This window comes from Indicator indicator, chromosome 22 (assembly GCF_027791375.1).
Source record: "Indicator indicator isolate 239-I01 chromosome 22, UM_Iind_1.1, whole genome shotgun sequence".
NCBI classification, from domain to species: Eukaryota; Metazoa; Chordata; class Aves; order Piciformes; family Indicatoridae; genus Indicator; species Indicator indicator.
Window position 1 is genome coordinate 13,469,096 of NC_072031.1, and position 20,134 is coordinate 13,489,229.

The 20,134-nt window shown below is 44.4% G+C and overlaps 1 protein-coding gene across 1 annotated transcript in view; it reads left to right on the plus strand.

Annotated features, from left to right (window-relative positions):
- The window catches only part of SDK1 (sidekick cell adhesion molecule 1), a 420,137-nt gene extending 405,636 nt beyond the window's left edge, over nt 1-14,501 (plus strand). The window contains exons 41-45 of the mRNA XM_054390916.1: nt 1,989-2,153; nt 4,737-4,874; nt 6,861-6,981; nt 7,209-7,338; nt 14,229-14,501. Of these exons, the coding sequence (XP_054246891.1) occupies nt 1,989-2,153; nt 4,737-4,874; nt 6,861-6,981; nt 7,209-7,338; nt 14,229-14,501 (827 nt within the window). The remainder of the gene's footprint in view (nt 1-1,988; nt 2,154-4,736; nt 4,875-6,860; nt 6,982-7,208; nt 7,339-14,228) is intronic.
- The last annotated feature ends 5,633 nt before the right edge of the window (nt 14,502-20,134 follow it).

A 20,134-nucleotide genomic window follows, 5' to 3' on the forward strand; every position in this document is an offset into this window, starting at 1 on the left:
ACATGGAAATGCACCTGCAGCGTTAATCAATCCATCTTTGTTGCTATTCCCTGTTGCACAGCAGTGGGCTGAGGGCCAGATTTTGCTCTGTTACACCACTACCATTCTGGAATCACTGCAATGGCTCCAATTAGTTTACACTCAGGTAAAGGCAAAGCAAATGAGAACAGATTCCTGCCTTACACTGCAGCAGCAGAGCGAGTCACTGAGGGTAGAGCTGCTGCCTCCTGTTTTATTGTTACCTTGATAACACCTCAAGCTACAGAAGTCATGCTGATGCTTGAATCTCACAGTGCAGAGGACTTCTTTTCAAAGCAGGCAACCTCCGTGCTGGAGTTATCTCTATGCAGAGGTTGTCACTCTATTCCCATTGCTGTGGGACTTGCAGAGAAAAATAGACATTGCTCAAACAGCTCTGAACACTAAAAATAAAAGCCCAGTGGGATTCTTGTGTGGTCAGATCTGTAAGAGCTATGCTGGCTTAGGCTAGTGGAGGGTTTGGCCCCATGCATGGACAGTGACTCCATTTTGTCAGCAAAAGTGCTGGCTGCCAGTTGTTACAGAACTGCATTCTGGTTAGATTCATGTTTGATTGCTGCACTCAAAATTATTGACAGGCATTTTTAATTATAGGTGGGTTTGTTCCTACTGCTAACAGCATCCATCTTGTTGAAAGTTCTTTCCATTGTAGTTAAGTGAATGCAAGATTCTGAGTATGGATCAAGGGCCAGAGGATCCTCTCAGGATGTGCATCAGGATTGATGTCAGTATGGCTGCTGAGAACCAAGATGACCCTACTGAACCATCCTCATCAGAATGGCATTGTGTTTCTCAGCAGTCTGAGGGGTTTATGATACCAACAAAACCTCACTGCTGTTTACAAATGCATGGCACAGAATGGCAGTGCAGGCTGTGCCATGCTGCAGGCCAGCACACAGGAAGGACATGAGTTTAGGCTTGATCTTAGAAAGAAGTTCTTCACAGAAAGAGTGATTGCCCAGTGGAATGGGCTGCCCAGGGAGGTGGTGGGGTCGCCATCCTTGGAGGTTTTTGTGGAAAGCTTGGATGAGGCACTTAGTGCCATGGTCTAGTTGATTGGTTAGGTGATTGGTTGGACTTGATGATCTTGGAGGTCTCTTCCAACCTGGTTGATCTCACCACTGACATTGTGAAGCAAGCAGCACTTTAGTGACACCAATCCACTAGGCACCAGTTCGTGTTGAGGCCACAATACTTCTTGCCAAGACTTCAGCAGGGCCTGTTGTGACAGGATGAGGGGTGATGGGTTTAAACAAACAAAAAAAAAACCAAAACCAAAATCAAAAACAAAACAAAAAAAGGGATATTTAGGCTAGATACAAGCAATAATTTTTTAATGTGGAAAGTGGTGAGACACTGACCCAGGTTGCCCAGATTGGTGGTAGAAGCTCCATGCCTGGAAAAACTGCAGGTCAGGCTAGATGGGCTTTGAGCAACCTGATTGAATTGAAGATGTTCCTGCTCACTGAAGAGGAGGTTGGACTAGATGAGCTTTAAAGGTCCCTTCTAACCCAAACCAAGCTGTGATTTTATGCTAGAGAAGTCAGCGTAGCAATGCAAAAAGCAGGGAAGACCTGTGTGGTGAGGACTCACTGATGTAGCTGGTTGCTTTGGGTTTACTTGCCCTGTCAAATAAAGGTCAAGCTGATACAGTGGCCATACCAAATCAGGAGAGACCCGGATGGCTGACAGCTGTTCTAGCCACCTCAGGTCACTGTGGGTGGTTTTAGAGGAGACCTTCTCCATCTGGGCTATTGTTGGAGCCCATCATGATTAAATGCCCCTACAGATGGGGTCTTGCAGGGCATTCTGACATTCATGTGTATCGCTGAGCGCCCCTCAGGTAAGCATGCCCAGTGCCTGTGGTTGGAACACACAACTACTGACTTGGGTTTTTTAATGGGCAGACCACACAGTTCATGCCATTTCTCTTCTTGCTTCTTTCCTAGATGAAGGGCTGTGGGATATGTTTGTGAAGGACATCCCTCGCAGTGCTACCTCCTACACGGTTGGCCTGGACAAACTCAAACAGGGTGTGACCTATGAATTCCGGGTGGTGGCTGTGAATGAATTTGGCTATGGAGAACCAAGTGTTTCCTCTGTACCAGTATCAGGTAATCATCCATTCTAAAAAAAAAAAAAAAAAAAACTTTTCCAATGGAATTTCTTGGGGCTGGGGAAAAAAACCCAAACAGATTCTCTAGTTGCATCAAATAATCAAGGGCAGCTTGCTTGCACTTGTTGTAGGATAAAACCAGAGTGATACAATGGTGAATCAAGAATTTTTATTGCAGCTTTATTCTCTTGAGGAAAAATGTGTGTGTGCCATTTTAAAGTTTGGCAAAGAACCTTCTCAGGAATTTCATGAGTGTTTATATGTAAGATCTCTTGCCCTAAGACTAACTTACAGTCTACAATTTGTTTTCTTTGTCACCTTTCCTAGTCTGTTGTTTTGTTTGCTTCCTTCTTTTCTTTTTTCCCCTCCGAGGTTCTCTGATAAATGTTTTCTGTGTTATTTTATATTTAGCTCTCAAAAATATAGAAGCGTAGTTTCACAAAATTATTGCTGATATCCTCTGTGCTGGCAGTTCCTGTTCAGTGTGATACCTTCAGTCTCCTTTCATCAGAGCAGCTCATGGGTGATGCTCTCAGGCTTTTCCCACTCTCCTTTCTCTCTTGTGCTTATTCTCAGTAAACAGGGCTGTGGTCTAAACATGCTTCCACAATCCCTCTGAAGCAGCCTGGCACTTTGGTTTTCTGAAGGAACTTCAATGCCTCAAAAAGTAAATTTCACTAAGCTTGCCACATCAGAGCAGCTTGAGTTCAATGGCCTGTTGTGAAGTGGGAGAGCTTGCCCTAAAAGCTTTGCTTGGGTCTCCTTTTACCCTTGCAGAAACAGCCCTTCTCCAGGTTTCTTTTGAGCAATAGTTTTCATCCTTGCTGTGTCAGCAAAGAGAGACAAGAGGAGTAAAAGAACCTGATAAAGTGGCTTTGTGATTCAAAATTCCGTAGAGTCCTGAGAACCTGGCAGTGCTCCAGTATCTGGAGTGGCTTTTATCTCGTTGCTTCTCCAGTGAAAAGCATAAACACCATTCAACAGTTACCCAGCAGGCAAGAGTAGTAAATGCTGCTATCGCCCTCACGACTCCGTTTGTCCTTACACAATTAACCACTTAGCCTGTGAGAGCTGTCTATGGATTTCTGTGTGAGTGCTACCCTTGCTTTTCTCCTTCAGGACAAGGGCACAGACAACCCACTTCAGACACCAAGAGTCAATGTTTTTCCTAGCTGTGGCTTCACAGAGGCTGTAACACAGCAAAGGGTCAGTAATCACGTCAGGTTTTCCGCTCTTGAAAGACACTGCTCCTCTGAAGCTAGGCGTGCATCTCCTCCTGGTGCTTTTTATAAACAAACTGCTTGTTTCTAAGTTCTCCACTTGAACAGGACTGTTTAATTCACCTCCTTTTGATGCTTCAGTGTTCATCTCAAATTCCTGCCTGAAAGTAAGAGGTTTCTGTTGAGATTCACAGCCGCACAAGTATAGAGCGTTTTAAGCTGGCCACTTCAGCTAGCACAGGGAGGCATAAAATATACTGAATCTGCTCAGCCCATCATGGCTTGTGCAGTTTGCCTTGAGGACTTTATTGGCCTGGACTGGCCTCCTAGCAAAGTAAGAGTGTGGTTTCTTTTCACTACTGCAGAATACCCAGTGATCTGGAACAAATTTGAGCTCGTATCATCAGGCTTACAACAGACTTGTGTTTAGATCCAGGGCTTAGGACAGCTGGGGAGGATGCCTGGCTTTAGTGATAGTGAGGGTTTGAAGCTGGTCTCCTGGCACTAGCCATTCCTACCAGGTATTCTTCTACCTAATGGACTAGAGGGAAATTATATAAAACTGCTAGCTAGTGCTCCAGCAGCAGCATGTCTTCACAAAGCTGAGGGATGCTGACAAAGAGAAAATCGCCTCAAGAAAATAACAATACCTATTACTCCAAACCAAGACTGGCAAGGTAACCCTAAAAAGGGGAAGTTAGCATCATTTTGCATCTCCAGGTAAGGTCAAACAGAGTGAAATGACTTGAGATAACACAGAATCCAGGCAACTGAATTATACCCATGTGCACATCAGCCTTGGCTAAGCTGATGGGGAAATGATATAGAGTAGCAAGAGAACGCTGGAAGTTGGAGTTAATGGAGGTACTGAAAGGCACTGAACCAAGTGTACTCTGTTCCCTGGCACTAGCTGTATTTTTCAAACTGCCACTGAGCAGCATTTTGGCCAGACAAGCCTCTTAAAAAGTGGAATAATCACAGGTCATGGCAGATATATTAGTGATTCCTTTGACCCAGGGAGTACTAAGCATAGCAGAATAGTCAGGAAATGCAGGTGTGCCAAGCTGTGGGAAGAAACATCCCTCTCTTCACTTTGTGATAACTTCTTAGCTAAGGGATTCTGGAGTGCTGCTTTGGATGTGTGAAAGATGTTTGTAGAGATGTTAGAGCCATGGTAAGCTCCTGTTCTCTTTGTCATTTAGAAGTGTCAGCAAGCCTCTTGAAAGTCTAACTTCAGAGGGTTACCTCCTTTGAACACCTCTCTCCTGGACACTACAGGAGATGCAGCATTCACTCTGGGGAACAAGAAAAATTTTGAAGGATTCTGAAGTGGAATTGTTCTTTGGTTTTTGCTCTTTCAGCACAAACAGAAGCCCCTTTCTATGAGGAGTGGTGGTTTTTGCTGGTGATGGCTCTCTCAAGTGTGATCCTTATCCTTCTGGTGGTGTTTGCATTGGTCCTGCATGGCCAGAGCAAGAAGTACAAGAACTGCAGCACAGGTAAGACATCAGCTCCACACCATGCACTTACTAACATCCAAGAGCTGTCTTCCCTTTGAATCTCTGGTTTCATCAGCATGGGTGCTCTTTAAGGACATTTTGCTTGGCAAAAGACTTGGATCTTTTTGCTGTCTGGTTTGGTAGGATTTGCCTTAGCCCACAGTCATTCTGGGCAAAGAGTGCCTGTTCTCAGCAGGTTTTGAATGCTAACCAGCCATGAGCTTGGGTACGACAGCATCTGGAAGTCCCAGGGACTGTAGCAGAAGCCAAGAAGTCTGGGTCAAATGCCTGGCAGAAGACCATGAAAAAGGATGAACTAGGATTTCATTTAGCTTTGCCATCATTCCCTGATAGATGGGAGAAGGAGAAAGATTTTGCTTTCCCATGGCTGTACCAAACGCAAATATTCTAGATCTATGTTGTGAGGACTATATCACAACCTTTTTGTATTAAATAGAGTGTCTTGAAACTCACATTCATTCCCTAAGCCAAGCTGCAGTTGCTGGGCTGGGGTCCAAGAAGCTAAGAGGTGTCTTTGTTATCTGGGCCTGTTAGACTTCAATGCATAGTGAGCATCAAGCTTTGAATTTTCCTTTAGTTATGATTTTTACCAGCCTCCTTTCTGAAAGGAAACAGGAGCTACCTGCTAGGAATGTTGAAATAGTCCTCTTTCTAAACACCTACTTCTTGAGCTCTGAATATTTTTACCTTTTCTTCTCCTTACATGATAAAGGCCTGAAAGGGTTGTTCACGTGGATTTCTCTGATAGCCTCCTCCACCTTGAGCACGCAATTGCTCTGGTGTCAGGGGATGCCAAAAAAGGCACATTAATGAATAGGACAAGGTGGATGGGTCTTTGCACTACCCATTCATAGGGATTAATGTAAAGAAAGAGTCTTCCAGGCAATATTCAGTAATTCAGTCCCAGAGTGAAGATCTTTTCTTTCTTTATAATTCACTTCTAACAAGTGTTAGAAAAATCAGATTTCAGTCCCATGAGATATCAGATGTATGAAAACCTTGGCATTTTACTGAGCTAATACTATTATATATTTGTATGCATAGCTCATAGGAAATCTCTCACCTGCTTAGTTTTTCTCAGTTTTTGGGGGACAGATGTGAAAAGACAGGTCTGACCTGTACTGTCAGCTATCAGTGTTCACACTGAGTCTTAATGTAGCACTGAAATTGAAGCCAAGGCTAAAGTACCTGCCTGCTGCAAAGCAGCAATATGCAACCAGTCCTTCTGCCCAGGACATGAGCTGAGCTTCACACCTTTGGGATTACAAAGAACAAGCATGGGAGAGAATAAGCTCTTGCTATATTTGATCCCAAGGAATAATACACTTTGCTGTATCTTCCCCTCTTCTGCCAGTCCCTTGTCCTTTCCCCTGCCTTACATTACCCAGGGAATTCTCACATCTGTGTTTTATCCTCATTAAAACTCTTGTATCTTTTCCTTGTTTTCTATCCATTTACTCTTCCTTTCTTGCTTGCTTTTCATTTTTCTTTCCTTTTCCTCTTTTTCTGCCTTTTCTAGTTTTACTTTCTTTTGCTTTGCTTCAGTCAGCATGAGCAGGATTCACAGCACCCAATTTAAGACATCTTTGCTGGCCACCTGAATTAGTCACCTGGTTTCTATTTATAGTCAAAAACAACCCCAAGAATAAGCACTTCTGGAGCACAGTTGATCTGTGCTATTTTAGATATCTCTGAATGATATACAGCCATCCTTGACTCCTCCTTTCCCCTCTTTTGGCTCCTTCTACTCATTCATGTTCCCAATAAGCTCCTCACTTTCACTCTGATTGTTCTCATTTCCCAGTAATAAAGTTAAAGAGATTTTCAAATAGTCAGTGATGGCATAAATTGCAAAGAAGGGAAAGCAGGCTCCTACAGGTTTGTTTGTTGGGTTTTGGGTTTTTTTGGGGTGGGAACAGGGAAAGTGCCTTTATTTTATCTGAATCTTTCATTGTTTGGCTCCAGGTAAAACAATTTCCAATGTGGAAGAGTCGGTGACCCTGGATAATGGAGGCTTCACTGCTCTGGAGCTCAACAGCAGACACCTGAACATCAAGAGCACCTTCTCAAAGAAGAATGGGACCAGGTAACAAGCTGGGAACACCATGCTCTTTGAAATGGCTTTTTAATCTAGCTTCAAGCAACAGCTAAATAGGCAAAGGGGAGAGATTGTTGTCTGGAGGATCTAGGGAGGACTTTAATGCCCAAATCACTGCCCCAGGCTGTGACTCTGGCTGCTTAGCATGATTTAATTAATTGTGTCACTTCAGAGAAATTACAACCTCCCATACACTCACCCTTCATGTTTCCCAGGTCTCCTCCTCGCCCGAGCCCAGGGGGGCTGCACTACTCTGATGAGGATATCTGCAACAAGTACAACGGAGCTGTGCTGAGCGAGGGCTTGGGGCTGAATGAAAAGCCCTTGGAAGTGTCGGAGTCAGAGGTAAGGGTTTCCCTTTGCCTTGCCAAATGTTGCCCAGCCACTGCAGAAATTCATTTCACTGCTGAACCCTGGCAGAACCTTTGAAGTCCCAATCCAGTACCTGCATTATACTGTGTTGTCACTGTTTGTCTGCCCTGGGGACTTCAAATGTCCAATTCACCAGGCTGTTCCCATCACGTCTTAAAACTAAAATATCAGAGGAAAGAAGGACAAGCAGGATCCAGCCAGGGCAGATTCCAGACCTGGCCTTGGCAAATATTCATAGTTCTGCAGTATTACATAGAAAGACAAGTGCAGTCAGCTGGTGTGTGCTGAGCTCTCTGGAAGGGGCTGCACATCTCCTTCTGTCCTGCAGGCTGCAAACCTGGAGCACTTCTGGGAAAACACATCTGTGCTGCAAAATAACCAGCTGGCTGCAGCTGCTGGCTGGATGAGGTTGAAGGTGAGACAGTCTTTGGATTGGTACACTGACTGAAGTATGGGATGCAGTTTGAAGTTTTCATGGTGCCTTTTTTCAGATAGCTGCAAAGAACACCAAGATTTAGAAGAGTGGTGTGGACTGGTGATAACTGCTGCCTCTGTTACAGAGGGAGTAAGTGAGGAATGAGTAAGCTGCCAGGGAGCACATGGCCATGGATATGACAGCCCAGCATTCAGGTTTCTTGAACACTCCAGCCTGCAGCCTTAGTCTAACCCAGGAGGAGTCTTGTGCTCAGGTTGCCTTTAGTCTCTGTTAGCCAAGGAAGGTAGGTGCATGCTAGGCATTTCCTATGTGGCAATGCTCCATTTTCTGTCTTATATCCCCTTGAAGAAGAAAAAGAGTTTGTGGTCTGTAAAAGTCCAGCAGTGACCAGGGTTGAACAGACAGACTTCAAAGGATAATCCAGAAAGGTATATCTGTCTCTTAGATCATGTGTTGTCCTCTGAGATCCTGATGAATCTGAACTGACAGTGCAAGAAGCGAGCAGTGGGCCAAACCACTCCAAACCTGACCCTTCCAGCAAGAATAAATCAAGAGCAGCAAGCAGTGAAAGATGATGACAGTTTTCATCTGTAGCTTTTCTGCACCTGCAGCTACAGCTGCTTTTCCTGGCTACCTAGCAGCTCACCTCCTCTTAATTACCATGGACAGCCCGCTGCTTTGTGCTGCCCTGTGGCCAAGCCCTTGTGCAGGCAGCTTTCCTGGGTGTAGCTCAAGCTGCTGTCTCTGCAATGCACAAGAGTTACCCTCCAGATTAAACCCATAGTGCCTTGGTCATGTCACTGTAACAACCCAGCATTAAACCTGTCATTAAAACAGTTTGCTGAGCATGATCAGGAATTTAGCACTGCCACCTTTTGACATTCATTTCTATGCCCCATGTGGTATTTCCTGGTAATGCTCAGAAGTCTGCTTGCAGGGTGTCATTACTGACTTCTATCTGTATGCATTGCTCATACAATGTAGAAGAAAGTGGGGATTGTTTCTTTTTTCTTGGGCTTTTATTAATATTATTTATTTACTCTGTATTGCAGTCAAGCCTGAAGCTCTCAGTTGAGATTCTAGTGTTTTTGTGAATCTGTTTGTGCACTTGAGTATGTGTACAAAATATGTCTCCTGTTTTTCCTCAGGGCTTAAATATGCAGCCCTTCTGTATAATGTCTTTCATGCTTGGTGGTGTTTTGTTTGGGTTTATTTTTTTTTGTGCTGGGGAGTGCTTTTAGGCATGAAATGTTAATACACTCCCAGTAGAGGTAGCAATAGGAGATGCTGCCTTTTGATCAGCCTGGAAATGCTGTTTACATTGGCTGGTACAGACAGGAGGTGAGAGGAGGGTATAGATGTTTGACCACTCTCTTTCCAAGTATCCCTGTATCTATTAGTCCTTCCTGTTTGTCTTTGCTGCTCTATTTTGCTTCTGTCCTCAAAGGAGATCTGAACAGAGCAGCTGTTTTTCCAAGTGTTTCAGGATTTCCATCTCTTTTATCAGGCAGAACTGTTTCCCATTACATGAAGAGTTAAAGCTACCTTTCTGCATAAGTACTCTACACAGGCTTGGTCCTCTGCAGCAAAGGGGATCCTGCTGCTGTTTCCTCTAATACATCTTTGTGTGGATCTCAAATCTACTTAATATGATGTGCATAAAGGCAGGCAGGACCAAAAACTATGCTTTTGCTTTCAACTCACATGTCATCTTGCTGCTTAGTCTTACCCTCTTTGCCTGAGGTGTCAAGATTTTACATGGAAAAGAAGGAAGCTCACTGGCTTCGTGTCTCATGGGGTTTACTGAGCATGAAGAAGTCTGTGAGACTGCACTCACAGCCCTGCTGCCTGGGAGCCTTCCTCCAAGCTCCCTTCTGATGAAGGGAGCAAGAGAGAAACAAGGAGAAAATTCAAGCAGACCAGGCAGTACTCCTTAATATTCATAAATCAAGTGGTTAACTTACTCCATGTCATGAAAGCCAAGCACCAGTACTGTTAATGAGGTTATAGTAGTTTAATTGGCAGGTATGGAGCAAGTGAGTGCTAAGAGTGTAATTTCTAAATGATTAATAATAACAGGCTTTTAGATAATGAGTCAAGTGGGCAAAGCTCTGGACAGATAATCTGAAGAAATTGGGTGCTCACCATGTACAGAAATTTGATGATTTATCTGCCATGTCATCCAGTCATGGAAGAGCAGTTTTACAGGAGCAGAGGGGAGGGTGATGTTTGTTTGTTTGTTCTCACATGTCCTTGTGGTTGCCCAAAAACAGTTTTCAGGAGATAACATTCTCACAGACTGCACACATCAGGAGCCAGTACCAAATGCTGGCCATGCTCTGCTCTTCCCAGCTGCTCTCTGCAGTCTGACTTCTGCTTTCTCAGCTCTGTAGGAAGATACTCTACATTTCCACTTCATACTTAATTGGGAATAGGGTTTCACTTGTTTCCAATAAAGTCCTCCAATGGTTTTGATAAGTTGGGCAGCACATGGAAACCAGCTGCAGGTGACACATTAAATAAGCAAGGGTTCCCATGTCCAGAGAAATTAGTTTGCCCACTAGGTTGGCTTGTCTGATTTACAGCATATTCATTTCATGTAAACCAAAACAAACTGCTGGCATCCGTGTTTTTAACAATAATCTCACAAGGTTGTTTCTTGTGCAGTCACTTCACATAATAATAAAAAAAGAAGAAGAATTGGAAGTATTTTCAGTTTTCTCATTGACTAATCTAGCCAGCTCTGGTTGCTGACTTGCCTCTGCCCAGCACTTGTGCATTTCACACTGGCAGTAAACCACCTAATGGCCTCTCATTTGCTGCATTTGTGGTTTCATAGGCATCCCTGCACCTTTGGTTGACAGTCTGTAACGCCACCACACACCCAATCACACCCCAGCCTATGGAGGTTTCCAAGGTAACAAAGCCACAGTCGCAGCGAAGGGAGAAAACCAAAAACAAAGCAGAGAGCCCTGCAGCATTTCTATTTACTCAATAATTTCATAAGCCACTAAAACGTAAGCCTCTAGTCTAAGCTGTCTGTATTGTCATGCAAAACAGGTTTACCTTGCTCCTCCTTGATATTCATCGGGCAGAGGGGGATGTGGGGTGGCAATTTAAAGAATTTCTTGCTGGTGGGGCTTGTACAGAGCAGGCTTTGGAAGATATGTTAGAGACATGGACAGAGCAGTCAGTTCCTGCCTGTCCTAAAGGAAACACAAAGAAAACCTGCTGTGTTGACACTGACAAGCAGGTTATCCTTTCCAGCATCATTACTAATTGTGGTGAAAGTCTGAAGTTAGTGCAGCTTAGATATGTTTCATGGAAGTTGCTTCTGAAAGGCCCTGGCCTTATTTACATCAAATTAGTGTTCTCTTTTAGTTGCTATAATGGACTAATTAGCAGACAGATTATCAGCAGATGGTATTGTTCTAAATTCCTTTTTCCTGCACATTGTATGTCCAAGTGACACTGTATTTCAAATGGCAGAAGCCCATCTAAAAGCCTTCCAAGTATTTCTCCTCTTTATTATGTTGACTTCTGGCAGTCTTGAAAGAACTTGGCTTAGGTACAGAAATTATATTAGTTTTGTGGGTGAGTATTTTTCTGCTGGCAATGGACAGAAACCAAGTGACTGCATCAATATTATTGTACCTATCAAGTCATGTGTCAGCCTTTTGCATACAGCTTCTCAGCATTTCTCCTTGGAGATTCCAGTTGTCTAGATGTTTCTGTATGCCTGTGGGGACATCAGGCAGACCAGTAAGGAGCCACTAGAAGTTTGTGGGGTTTTTTTGTCTCCTTATGCTTAAGACACCTCAACTCAGATATGATCAATCTTTGCAGCACAGGCTTGTTTCTTTGTGGGGTGGCTGAGCATGTCCAAGCCTGGGAGAGTAATGGTGGACTGGGGAAGGAGTCAGAAGCTGTGATGGGTTGAAATTTCCGCCCCCCACACACATTAAATTATTTTCCTTTTTACACCCAATAGTGATTTTTTTACATTTTACTACTGTCTGTTTAAGATCTGTAAAAAATTTTAAAGGCATAGCCTAAAACTACCACAGAAGCCATGGCAAGGGTAGTGGTAGCATTGTACCTTTGATGGAGGGAGCACATACATGATAGTTAGAGGAGCTGACACCTTCAGATGCTGCTTTTGGTGAGTGATCCCTGCCTCTGCTCAGGACATAATTTTTTTTCTTATGGATGCCCACATAATCCCCTCAGGCAGTTTTTATCTTAGCATTAGATGATGATACTGCAGCAGGATGTTTGGAGATGCAGGCTGGTGCAACCCTCTTGATGCTTGATAAGAACAGAGGAAACCTGGGTTTAGAGATCTTTTGATCTGCGGGTAAAGTTGGTTACTGCTTCTCCTGAGGACCAGCCTGCCTGAGCTATTGCTTCCTGCTGCTGTACCCTGCCATGCTGCCCCATCTGCAGTCATCACAGGCTCTCTTGTTGGAGCCCCTTACAAAAATAGACAGGGCAGTGCTGGCAAGATGTTCCCTGCAGTGGTGCCAAGGCTCTGGAGCCGCTCTCTGCACCCACTGGCTCTGAAGTGGTCCAAATCTGGGGATATTCCAGGCATGCCACAAAAACCACCTGTTCAGGAAGGTCTTTGGAGGGAGTTGGGTGTTGGCTTCTGGAGGCTGGCAGCTGGTGCAAAGAAGAGTTTTTCTAGGGGACAGACCTGAATCCCTTCTGGGATAATTATTAAATGCTGGCAAGGTTTTGTTGTAATATTAATTATGTGTCAAAGCACCTGAAGCTTTGCATACTTAAAAATAACCAACACAATTCTGAAATAGTCAAAGCCTGAGCAATAGTGGGCAGGAGATCTTGCAAAGCTCTAAGGAGCTACTTTGCTCAAACTTTTGGAAAACTCCAGGAAAAAAAACTTCTCAGCTCTGTCCATCACCCTCTATACTGGAAAAATGGCCATGAAATAGTATCAAAGCAGCTATCTAAGCAAAGAAGTGGGATGATGGATGCAGTGCCCTTTTCATATGATGGTTTGCAAGGCATTTGAGGATTGTTCTTCAGAGACCACTAAAAAGGAGCTTTAGAGGAGGAGAGACTACTTGTGTGGCAGGCAGGATCAAGAAGGATGTGTTTGTGCTGTGTGGTGTCATAGATTAGAACGATACCAACCTTTTGAGACTAATTGCAGCAACTAACAGTTACGAGCAGCACTTACCCATCTCTCTCTCAGGCAGCTACTACTTTGATACTTAATTGCCTTTAGAATCAGCTATGCAGATTATCAAGGGGAAGGAAAGGAATAAAGTTTTTACAGGCTAAAACTAGAGATTTTTTGAGGGCAGACTTGAGAAATGGAAATGATTGCGTAAATGTTTATATGCTGTATGGGATATGGCTGCTACTGGTGGGAACGTTAGCAGGAACTGAAGGAAGCTCTGCACTTGGGTACCATAGCCAAGGCTTTGCCATGGTCCCTGTGCTTGAAGGAGATGTACAAGCCCTCTGTGATTCCACCAGCTGTACTGCAGCAGCAGTGCTTCAGAGGAGGGGCAGATGCACAGAGCTTATCTGGTTGCATCTCAGTAGAGCTCCTGCTTGATATTGATAGGAGCTTTGAGGCTATCCAACCACCATGCATAAATGTTTCAGGGGTAAGATCCGCTCTGAACGCAGGGCTGTGCCTGAGCCATCCCAAGGAAGCAGCCCCTCCTGCCTGGAAGCTCTGCTCTTCCAGATTTTGCATTCTCTTTCTTCTGGCACTGCTGGTTGTGTGCCTTGTTGTACCACCAATATTCAGCTGGAACGTTCAGAGCTGTTTGCCTGGAAAAAAAGAAAATAGGTGATTTTTGCTTAACTCCCTTTCAGTGATATAACTGATTTTCAATACTTGATGGGGCTCACAAGCCAAACTCAGAGCACTATGCAGGTGGCCTGGTCTGACCATCAGCACCAGCACACCTGTCTGACATCAGTGTGTTTTCAGGGAAGGCATTCTGCCTGTCTGTCAAAGGAAAATGAGATGTTCTCAGTTGCAATTGTAGTTGCAGCCCTGTGACAGAAAGCTGTTGGTTCCCCTATGACACCTCTGCATTTCCCTTCATCTTTTGCCCCAAGAGGAACTCCGAGCTCCCACCACCTGGTTCTGCAGTGAATTCGAAGGGCTTTCCATGCATCTCTTCCCACCAGTGTTCATTGGGTGACTCTCTCCAGAAGCACAGCCTGGCTAAGCCAGAGCACAGCGCTTTCCTACAGGCCAACATCTATTACACTTGGAGAACAACCCATCCTACCCTAAAATTGCAGCTTCTGTCAGCTGGCAAGGTTAAACCTGTCTCTAATTTCTTTCAGCGTGGAACAGGCTAAATCATCAATGCTAATGGCTGATTGTTTTGTTTGTTTGTTTGATTTTTTTGATTCCTCCTCCCCCTTGATGTTCCAGGCCACTGACTCAGATTACGAAGACGAGTTGCCAAAGCACTCCTTTGTGAACCACTACATGAGCGACCCCACCTACTACAACTCCTGGAAGCGGCAGCAGAAAGGGGTGAAGCACCCAACACCCTACAGATACGAGGAGTGTGCCGCCAGCGAGGCAGAGCCCTATTTCCAGACTGTCATCACGACACAGAGCTCAGGAGGGGTGTACACCCCAACGGGACAGCCCGCCCCTGGTTCCAGGACTCCAGTGACAGGGTTCTCCTCCTTCGTCTGAGACGGGGCTGGGGGCTGCAGCCGAACCGCCGGCGGCACAGGGGGGGCCCGGTGGCAGTGACTGTGTGTGCGTGACCGCTGCGGTGAACTGTGGGGAACTTCTCTATCAGGGTTGAAACAAGATGGGAACACAGATGAGGCCAGGGTGGTTTGGTGGTTTGGTTTTGTGTGTTTTTTCTTTTTTTTTTTTTTTCAGGAGACAATCAACTCTAAACCTATGGAGCTGAACTAGCCGAACCTTTGTTTAAAAAGAAAAGGACACACACACACAAAAAAAAAAGGAATTCTGGGAAGTGATGATTTTAACCACTTGTGAATAGTAGGGGTTTTTTAAACTGCTTTTTGTAACACTGCTTCAGGAAGCAGCTCTCATGCCCTTCTCTTCCCTCTTTCTTTCTCTCCCTCTGTTCCTGTACCCCTTCCACTCCATTCCCAAACAAGGAGGTGAATTCCCTAGATGCAATGAGTGACTTTGTGATGTGATTTGAAGAGAAAACATAAAACCTCCCAGGCTCCTTTTTCTCCACTCTTTTTTTTTTCCTCCTTTTTTAATTTATTTTTTAATCTTTCCCTGTCATCGAGGTCAAGTAGAAAAACACAGAAAAGGGACAAATTGTTATGTGAAAAGCAGACACCTCCCCTCTCCTCTTCTTATGGCTGCTCCCCACATTTGGAGCACTGGCTAATCAACTTAGGCTCAGATGTGCCACTGTGTCTGCTCTAGGTTCACTGGTGGTGTATTTACACTGAATTGCTGACTTGCTTTTCTTGTTCAAATGGGATCTGCTGCATTCTTTAAGTATTCCAACTCCAGGGCCTTTGGAAGAGGAGAAGGCTCCAAAGAGCACTGTAGGCAGCACTTGGTGAAGCAAGGGGGAAGAATTCCAACACAAGGTCAGTTTATTTTTGGTGTGGCTCTAATCCTTCCTCGTGGGCTGCATGTGCCATTCAAATTGATCTTTTTTTTTTTAAGTCAGAGGACACAACCCAGCAAGCCAGAGGAATCTTTCCATTAAGATTGCAGTGACAAGCTAGAGAAGTCTACTAATTGATGAAGGTTTTGATCATCAAAGTTATCCTGCCCTGCCAATTGAAGTTGAGCATCCTTTCTCACTCAGCCCCTGCCGTGCAGCTTACTGACCTGTAAAAAAAGAGTACAGGGGAGCTGGGTTTGTCTGATTTCATTTTTTTTTCAGTACAAAGACACATCAGACAGGGTGAGGTTTGGTGTCCACAGGTGCCTTTTATTGATTCTTCAGCTTTGTATCTGGGGAGAAGCAACAAAGTGTCTCCAAATAAAGCTGACCAGGTTTTTCAAGCATTAGGGTCACGAATTACCTTGTGCACGTTTACAGTCTGCTTTGTGCACTTCAAGCTCCAGCCTTTGGAAAGAAGAGAGGGGAAATTTTGTTTCTTTTCCATCTTTTTGTATAGCTTCCTTTTATTGTTTCCTTCTTTCCTGTCCCTTTCCCGAGTCTGTCATGTTTAGCAGCAAGTTGTTTACTCACGAGGAAGTTGTCAGGAGTTTAAAGAATCCAAGTCCAGCCTTTGGATCTTAGCAACAGTCCTGGATGAGAGTTAGAAAGGTGAATTTGGAAGCAGGCAAGTCTCTGCCAGTCCAGCACCTGCATTTCCTCACAGGTGGGTGTAGGTCAGCTAGGAAAATTGGTATCTTGCTGATGCTGCATAAGAGCACATGTGAGCACTGTTCCTGTCCTCTCTGGAGGGATGTGGGACAACTGTGGTGCTGGGAGGTGGTGGCTTTGAGGCAGGTTGCTAAAACCAACCTGGAATTGATTACAGCGGCTGCTTGTTCCTGCCTTTGAGGGCTGCTTAGAAGTAGCCTGGTGGCACCTCACCTTAACAGCTGTGGCTCAAGGGCAAGCTCAGCCTTGCCTGTCACATTTCAGTGCCTCTTGGACAGGGCAAATGATCTCAGAACTGCTTTTACTCTTTGGCACTGCCTCTGAGCACTGCTGCTCTTGGTGCATACAGATTCTGTAGAGCTTTGGCACTGGATTGCTGTTCCTCTCCAAAGGTTTCAGAAAGAAAAAGCTCAAAACCAAAAACTCCAGTTGGGGTGTTTAAGGGCTTTTGAGTTTGAGATAATGATCCACACTGATTAGATGGCAAGGGATATGCTAAGACGTGAGCTTGAGCCAAAACCCTGTGAGCCATCCCCATCTCTGCACCTGGATAGGATGTGCGTAGGATGGAAAAGGGGTTCCAAAGAGGATGATGTGGTGCTGACTAAGAAGAGGAATGAAAAGCAAACAAAACCCCACTGCCTTCTGTGCACTTTGACTGTTCTCTTAAGCCATATGGACTTTGCTTTAATTACTGAACTGACAAGAATTTGTTTGCAGTCTTAAGGGGTTTTTTTTTTTGTTGTTGTTGTTTCTTAGACAAAATTATCCATGTGACTTTCTGGTTTTGTTTTCTTTCTCATTTGTAATTTCCTGCCTCTGATTACATCTCTTTAAACACCTTTTTTATACACATGTGACATAGCAATGCAGTTGCTGTTGGAATCTTAACGATGCTTATCCAACAGGTACAAGAGGTAGTGCCACAGGAAGAGCCTTTCAAGGACCACTGAGAGTTTAGGGATATAGATTAGTAGAAAGCAGATTGAACACTGAAGACTTTGCCCCAAAGGACAGTGTAGTGCAAGGAGTTCCATATCTCCTGAATGTTGACAGGTCTGAACTGATGTAAGGTGCAGTTACTCCCTCTGGCTGATCTGATACCATATTGAGCAAAAAGGCAAGGAAACCATTGGAAATAAAGGAAATGGACTCTATGGGCCTTGCCCTGCTGACCAGCAACATGGGGGAGCAGCACGATCTGCACAAAGCAAGGGTAGAGACTACTCCTTTTTTCTCAGAACCACATGCAACTAAAAAGCCTGAGCTTGCTGAGGAGCTGCTCTCTGGCCCTTTCCTTCCAACAGCTGCCAAACAGCAGGTTAGGTGGGATTCCTTTAGGACTTGTTGATCCAAACAAAGGTATTTCTGCTCCAGTCCACTCCACACTGTTGTCACTCTCCATCATGCATTGTTTAGGAGTTGGCTTTTCTTCCATGTGGGTTTATTTTACTTAGGCTATTGCTGAGGATGGAATTTCACTGCCCTGCTCACCCCTAAGGTGAGCATAGGATTTATGCTCTGCTGCCCAGGATCTTGTACAGCTACACGCATGATGCCTGTGCCTTCTGGTTAACATGGTGTGTACCTGTAAAATATGATTAATGGGTAGGTTTTATTTACCTCAGGTATCAGGTAAATTGTTCTATCTGGAAGGAAACACTCCATCAGTTAGCAAGAACGAGCTATTTCATAGCAGTAATCTTTGGGAATTACAGCCTTGAAATACGACTTTCAAGCATTAGTCGTCGTGTTACAATAACTTCTACCTATCAAATCCACTTCTATTTCCATCTTCCTGTTTAGAACACTCTTGGAAAATGAACGCTTACATTTAAAACACCTTCCTAGCAGATTTTATTTGTATTTATTTATTTATTTTCCCTGTGTCTCTCGGGCTCCCTTGATGGCTGTTAATAAAACCAGCGCCATGAAATGACCAAGGGAGATATTTCAGGGAATAGTTTAATAGGATCTCATTTTTCATGCAATAGCCATGGAAACATCCAATTTCCTGCAAGAAAAAGTGTCCAAGTCCTCACACACACACCCCCACCTCAGGTCTGAGCCACCACTGTCAGCAATGCTCCCATTGGCACCAAACCTCAGATTGTCCCTCTCGTAAATCACAGAAGTGCAGGAGCTGCGCTGTTCCAGCCCACTCTAAGTGGAGCACTTTGTCCCCCAAAGCTGCACATCACCACATGGTGTGTCCCCCACCTCTGCCTACCCCCTTGGGTGGAATATCAGCTCTGATGCTGGTGCAGAAGGGGTGGTGCTGGATGAGAAGGGACAGGAGAGGGCACTCTTTTACAGTCGCATTTTCCCCACCGTGGGAGTCCCTCACCTGAAACCCTTTGTGCGGAGAGCAGGGAGGGAGCAGGAGAGCCAGAGAGCAAAAAGTTTCATCAGCATTTGCTAAAAATCACACAGTGGCCAGTGATCTCACTTTTGGAAGCAGCTGGCATTATTAAAGGGAAGAAAAACAAACAAACAACAAAAAACCCACCAAAAACCCAACCAACCAAACATACAGAAAAAGAAACTACTCCATTACTCCAAAGGATTTTTTTTTTCCCCTGCTTCATTTTGAGTGTTAAAGCCAGTGATGCTTTGCAGATGGGCCAAGATCTCATTTTCCCTGCTTATACACAGGCCTCTGCCAGAAGCTGCTGTAGCAATTGTTTGGAATAAATATCTAAATCTGTCTTGAGATAGGGATACATTTATTATCCTTGTCATTGCTTCCCCTCAAGAAATCCATTGGGTCATTCTGTGATTATCCAATCTGCTCTCCAAAAAAAGGGAGAAGAGGTACCTGTTTATGTACATACACAGCACTGGTGTGTCTTCTCCTACTTGCTCTTTTCAGATAAGCTAGGGGCAACTTGTTTCAGAAAAACAAACAAAACAAAAAATCATTTTAGAAAAGGAATTTATTGGGAAACTGACTTTTTTTAATTATTATTAAAAAAGAAAAAATATAAAAAAAAGGGAAATCCACAACAAAAATAACCTTTGACAGGGCCAGAAATCTTCAAGTCCTGGGAGCTTGTGACATGTAGGACTGAGTATCTTTATTCAGACCTCCTATCTTTAGTGATCTCCTTTATCAAGAGCAGCCTGCAGGGCGCAAGCACCATGGGGTTATATGTGGAGAGGAAAAGGCATCACAGCAAACAGCTTCTTTCAACCCAAAGTTCCTGCTAGTTCAATCACATTTCTTAGGTTGATTTTATAGTTTTTTTTGGCAGTATGTGTGGAGTCCATACCTCACCAGGGCATTGCTAGAAGTCATGTGGGGAGAGGTATGGAATCATTTAGATTGGAAAAGACCCTTAAGAGCATTGAGTCCAACAGTAAACCATCAAACCCTGCGTTGCTGTGGGGTTTGCACAAAGCCACATGCATGACAATGTGGTTGCAGAGTATCCACAGAAACCTCCTTATGGAAAACCACCTTTGAGTTAGGAGCACCTTGACCCTAAGACTGACCATGTTGAGCTGGTCATGGGCTTTGAATGGCTCCACTGGACAAATCAGGTCTTCAGTTCTTCATCTTTCTGTATTCCATTTCTTCTCCTCGATATCTCTACCCCCAGCCCTCCTGGACAAAGAAAGTTGGCTTGCACTTTGTGAAGGTGAAAAGTTTGCTGCCCACAGTAGTAGAGAGCCACGACTCATAAGCACACATGGGACAGGTGAGATATGTTTGTACAAGGGGTGAAATACTCTGACTCACAACTTTATCTTCTCAAAGGTGCCACCTGCCTATTTTAAATGGCCCTGGAGCCTCAAGACTTGGCAGGAGATTAATTCTTTTAATGCTGTTTGATCACTGTGCACTTTTTTGGGGGCTTGAACTGCTGGCTATAGAGACTGGAACACAGAGCTTTATATCCAAGATTTTTCCCATTTATGTCCAACTCTCTAGGCCTGGGAATGGTATCCTATCTGCTAACGTGCCCTGGTGGTGTTCTGCAGGTGG